Source organism: Vigna radiata, chromosome 11, assembly GCF_000741045.1.
Source record: "Vigna radiata var. radiata cultivar VC1973A chromosome 11, Vradiata_ver6, whole genome shotgun sequence".
NCBI lineage: Eukaryota > Viridiplantae > Streptophyta > Magnoliopsida > Fabales > Fabaceae > Vigna > Vigna radiata.
The window spans coordinates 470256-476255 of record NC_028361.1 but is presented as its reverse complement, the minus strand read 5'-3'; the positions used below and the strand labels follow the sequence as shown (position 1 = coordinate 476255).

The window sequence follows — 6000 nt, the reverse complement described above, 5'->3', positions numbered from 1 at the left end:
TACAGCTATGAGTGATGTATAATGTCGTCGATAAGCTTGATTATTCTTAACGAAAAACACAAACTCAACAACAAATGTAAGAATACAAATCAAATGAAGAAAGAAAAAACACCAATTATTTATGTCACTGCGTCAATAAGTTGTTCTAACAGTTATTGAAATATTTACAATTTAATATTTTTATTTATTAGTGATTTTTTCGTGTTCTAGATTGTTTTACCTTCAACCATTATGTTTACAGAGAAAGAGACTGTCATTTGTGTGGTAAGAATTTCTCAATCATTTTTTTTTTTCTTTTTAAGATGTTTGATTTTTGGATAAAGATATCCATAAGGGGAGAAACATGAACAGCAAACAAGGAAGCACAATGGAAGTCCCAGAGACAGAACATTATTTTAGATGAAACATCACATCGTACATTCACCGAAACTTCGTACAACCCCAGATGGGTCGCACATGCTAAAAAGACTTCATTTTAGAGGCCTTCGATGTAGTTGACCCCGGTGTTCTTCAGCCAAACATTTCCTTGAATAAGCTGTGTTACCGTGAACTTGCTGGCTTCTGCTGCACTTTTGATGACATGGTAACCAGGCCACTTCACCCTCTTGCCGGTACCAGCACCAGCTCCTTTGTTCATGTACTCTCCATAATACAACGTGTTCAAAAAGTCCTTACTCTGGGCATCCCACTCTGCCCATCCTGTTGGGTCAACATGGCTCTCTATTGTGGACTGCATCACAACGGTTCTCGAGTACTTCTTCCATGGCCGCCCTAGGAAAGTCTTGATGGACCCTACCACAGGCTTCAGATCCGAACTTGGTATTATATTACATTGTTGAATCGAAGTTCCTGTGTTCTGGTTTGGATCTTCTCGTCCCTGGGCCGTCACCATGTTCTTCTGGTTACTCATGGGCTTTCGGGCCGCAATGTTGCACTTTTGAAACACAACCGCTGCATTTCCAAATATGAAATCAATGGTGCCAGTGATATAGGAGTCTCTGTAAAACTGCCTGTTAGAGTGGGCATACAGAGTGTCTTGGAAGGCATCAATGCGGCATCGGTTTATGACGGATCGATCCGCACCTACTCGAAGAGCCACTGCTTGGTGCTTCTGTGGACCTGCAGTGTTCTGGAACCATATGTCTTGACCTATAAATCCATCCCCCACAGCAGCTGCAAACCCATGCTACTACTTAGTTTCAATTTTTACAAGTCACAACCAATGGTTTCTTTTTTAAAGCCTTGGAAAATAATAGTTTAATGCATATATATAAATATTCCATTGAGTAGAATAAATTGGGAAAGATTCATACCTACAGTGGCGGACTTAAACGTGGTGGTTCCGTCAATATAATTCAAGCTCCCAGTAATTATAGTTACATCCTTACCATCTCCAACCAGCATCACGTTCGTCTTCTTACTACTGATTTCAACATTCTCTTTATATGTTCCTTTTTTCACGTAAATAACATACCTTGTCTTCCCGTTATCAGGTGCAGATGCCACAGCCTGAGCTACACTCTTAAACTTGCCACTCCCATCCTTGGCCACCACAACGTTCGCATTGATCTTCAAAGCACTGGACTCCAAAAGCTTCCTATCCTTGCTGCTCAACCATGAGGGAAACTCCCCGTTCAGTGGTTCATCCATGATTGGTTCAACCCTCTGAGGTACAACAGCAACGAACATGGCCAGAGTGGTTTTCGCTCTGGATTTCAAGTCCTCGAGTTCATCCTTCATAAGGGCTCGAGCTGTCCCCTCTAACCCATCCAAACAAGTTGCATGGTTAGTGAGCACGCTACTTAGCCATGTGTGTGCATCTTGCTGTGACTCATCGGTTTCTTTCGTTAGAGTCACGATCGAGTCCCAAACTCTGTTGATGGATAAGTCCATCAGCTCCACACAGTCGTTCAAAGCTGCTTCCTCTCGGGGATTGTTAATCCTAAGTTTGATGGAACTGACTGTGTTCATAACTCTCTGAATGTGAGAGGTGGATTTCATTAAGAAAGAGTGGAACAAATTCAAGTTGTAGTCTTTTGTGGTGGTCAAGATGGGATCTTGAAGCACTTCCGAGACATGTGCTAAGCATGATGGATTATCAAGTGCATGGCGACAGAGATGTTGAAGAGGGGACTGGTTAAGGAAGGAACTGGATTTGATGAGATAGGAACCAACAAAGGCTGATGAACATATGACAGCAGCTACAGAAAAGACTAAACAGATTGTTTTGGAAATAGAATTTCTAGGCTTGTCTAGCAGAGATTGTTGGATAGCCATACTTCTAAGGATACCACTGGCTTGTTTTGGCTATGCATCATTGCCCTTGTATATATAGGCCAAATGACTTTGTCAGATAAAATATAAGTGCTTATAAATTGATGCTGTAATTTTTTTAATATTTCACAATTTAAAATAATAATATTTTTATTGTGTTTGTTTTACTTTGTAACTTGAAATTATATTATATATTATTATATTTGATAAAGATTTCATTTTGATTAAGTTAAATTACAGTGTACATTAAGTATAAATTATTTGAAGTTAACTTAGAATAAATTAAAGTAATCCAAGTTTAAGATCGAAAGAAAGAGTAATGACATTTTAAGACTCCATAAGTCTATATAATATATTCGCTAATTTCTCTTACTTTTTCTTTTTTCATAATTTACCTCTTTTACCTCTAAGAATAGGTCTATCAATATCAAAGCAATGATATTGAGAGTAATGTGATTGTTAAAGAGAAAGTTAATTTGTATACTTTATAAGAAAAAGAAAAGGAATGAAGTAATAGATGCATAATTATTGGAGTGTGAAAATATCATTCCCAAAAAAGAATAATACTATGACACGTTTTTATTGCATTTGACAAGATGTTTTGTCCCTGTAAATCTCTCTCCCCCTTTCACGTTGTAACACTAAACCACACGCGCTTTGTTATTTATCTATGCAATATTGACACTTTTTTTTTTTTTTATGCATTACACATCTTTTTAGGTAATATATATTCAGATTTATCTGATATTGTACATTAAAATAAAATAAAAACTGTATTTTAAAAAAGGATATAATAAAAAATAATATGAAATGAATGTAACAAATTTAAAATAAAATTACTAAAACACCATAATATGCACATTTTAATCTTATTTTCTGTATAATTCATTGAAGAGTATGTCTCTTAAAAACTTTTTAAAGCTTTTGGTACTTTCAATAATATTATTTTATTTAAATATATTTATATTAATTTGTTATAAGCTGCCCAACAATTGCATGTGCAGTCTGTAGTTTTCCCTTACATAATTATGTTACTAGGAAAATTATACATAATTATGTTTGTAGGAAAATTATCCTAAGTGCGGTCACGTGTATGAATTTCGTTTTCCATTATTTGCATGGGTCATATTAGAGTTGCACCTTAGGTTATCACTCATCGCACCGACTTTGGCCATAACTTTATAATTTTCATTATTATTTAAATAGTTTTAATTATTATTTTGATTCTTATATTTTAGATTTAGATTAATTTTAATATCAATTTATTTTTGGTTTAATTGGATTTTATTATGCATTAATGTGATCATATATGAGTAGAATAAATTTAATTAATAATTTAATGTTTATTTTTTTTATTTAATTGAATCTTTAAATATTTTACATGAAGACGTGAAGATAATGCAATTATTTTTTTTATCAATATTCTCTATAGATTACATAAACAGAATTTAAAAAGTTACAACTTATAATTTATGAATTCATCTCTAATGATACAGTAAACAAAAACTAAAATCTTGAATATATAATCTTAAATTTAAAGATCGATTTTGGATTAAAAGAGATCTTGATCATTCCAAGCTTTGGGCTATTTACAATTGAGCCAAACCCAAAATCATGATTTTGAAAAACAAAGAAATAAAGGAAGCCTAATATTTCAACATAGGTGAAAATGACACAAGACAAAACAACCTTAAACAGGAGATGACAGTGACTAGAAAAACTGTTAATGACAGTGACAAGAAAAACTGTTAGCTTACCACTATGTCACCATCACAACAACCATTTCATAATGAAAAATGATTATTTTACATATTAAAGATTTTTAAGTTGATATTATTTTTTTTTAAATATAAAAAATTATATTTTTATAATATTTTTATCTTTATACTTTATATAAGATAAATGTAAAAATGTATCATCTACTTTGATACATAAGAAAAGTAAGGAAACTAATTAACCAGAGCAGCGCAGTATCTCCTGGAAACAGCAAGCTCCAAATTACATGACTCATTTAGATTTCTCTCTCAGTTTTTCTCAATCGCTCCAATATTAATGTCACACTTAATATCATTGAAATTTGTTAAATATAGGATAATATTGTAAGTTTTTATTTTCTGATACACACTTTTATTCTTATGTAGATTTAACTAGTATTTCTATCAAACAATGTACTGTATATTTTTATTTATATTTAATGTTTGATAATATAATTTTATAGAACTGATTAATTTTATATGTTAGGTTTTCAATTAGAATAATAATAATAAATAATAATAAATTATTAAAATATTTTGTATATATTAATTTAAGTTATTATTAAATTTTTTATAATAATTAGATATAATATAATATGTTAAGTTTCAAATAGATTAAATGAATAAATAAATAAATTTGTGTAAATAGAGTCATCATATATTATCTATAATAAGTAATTAAACTTTTATTTCTAATAAATGATTTAATTTTTCAAATCAATTTAATAGTAAAAAATAAAATATAAAAATTAATGTAATAATTGATAATTTTAAGTATTTTATTTGAATTATATAACTAAAAATTATATCAATTATGGATAATAAAAAATCTAAAAATCTAAAAATTTAGTTCAGAACCTCATAAACAAAATTCTAACATTTTAATATGAGATAACGAAAACAAAGTCAAAATTCGGTTATTCGGGGGATAAAATTCTCACCTTTTTAAAAATTTATATGTGTAATAAAGGTGTACATAATGTCATCTTAGTAAAAAAAAAAAAAGGAACAGAGAAAACATTTTCTGTATTGTAAGTGGGAGAAGAAAAACAATGGGTGCAAAAGTAAAAGTTTTGTTTTTAGCCTATAGTAAGGAATCTTTTTCTTATTTTTTTTCTCTGCACTTTTCCTAAATTAAACATTTTACCATATTGTCCTTCTAAATTTATAATAAAATATAAGAAGTTAATCTACATGTTACCTTTTTGGTTTAACGTAGTCCCACAACTTCTATGGTAGAGATGAGGTATATAGGTAATAGGTTTTGGAATATGATATATATTATTGAATCCAGAAATATATTTTGAATTGAACATTTCAAAACATCTTATTGAGTAATTCAAAATACACTTCCAAACACACTCAGGGATATAATATAAGCATAACTAATAAAAAATTAACCAAAAAAATGTAAAAAAAAAAAAGATCCCGATATGTTAACCAAATTTTGACAACAATTTGACAATGCCACGTGTCAGCAATCTATTGGGTGATTTAATTTTTTCTTTTAATTAAAATAATGATTTGAAAAAGGAGATTTTGTGTTGTTCCAAAAACACCCTCAGTGGTTTGAATCAGTATTTCTTCTTCGAAACACTCTCTTTAACCACTCTCTCTCTTTTTGCTCCATTATAGATTTTCGTTTCTCTCCGAAGCTCTCTCTGTATCCATTTAATGTTTTCGTGTTCCTTTGAAGTTGTTCCTTCTGTGTCCATTTACTGAAGGCTTTGAAATGGTGAGCAATGTGAGGGGAGGTTGAAGGATTTCGTTGGGTTTCGGTCTTCCGAGCTAGGTTTCGCCTCTGTCGTCGTTGGGGGTGTATTTCGTCGACGGCGTTTCAAGAGCAAAGCTTGTAGAACTCCATACACCGGATACATTCCAAAACTTGGTTGAGAGTTATGTAATTTTTGTAATAGTGTAGTATTTGGTAGATTTATTAAGTATGTATATTTGTATTTGGACCACTTAATAT

The 6000-nt window shown here is 31.1% G+C and overlaps 1 protein-coding gene across 1 annotated transcript; it reads right to left on the bottom strand.

Moving 5' to 3' along the window:
• Positions 1–359: 359 nt before the first annotated feature.
• Positions 360–2294, bottom strand: LOC106776946 (pectinesterase). The gene is made up of 2 exons (XM_014664428.2): positions 1314–2294; positions 360–1173 (listed from the first exon to the last, which is right to left on the bottom strand). The coding sequence occupies exons 1-2, from the start codon at positions 2275–2277 to the stop codon at positions 476–478; spliced, it is 1662 nt and encodes a 553-aa protein (XP_014519914.1). The 5' UTR covers positions 2278–2294; the 3' UTR covers positions 360–475.
• Positions 2295–6000: the final 3706 nt, after the last annotated feature.

Excerpts from the sequence above, each read along its gene's own strand:
- LOC106776946 (XM_014664428.2), bottom strand. The coding sequence starts at position 2,277 with ATGGCTATCCAACAATCTCTGCTAGACAAGCCTAGAAATTCTATTTCC. Across the intron at positions 1,174-1,313 it reads GTTTAAGTCCGCCACTGTAG|CTGCTGTGGGGGATGGATTT; the intron begins GTATGAATCTTT and ends ATGGGTTTGCAG.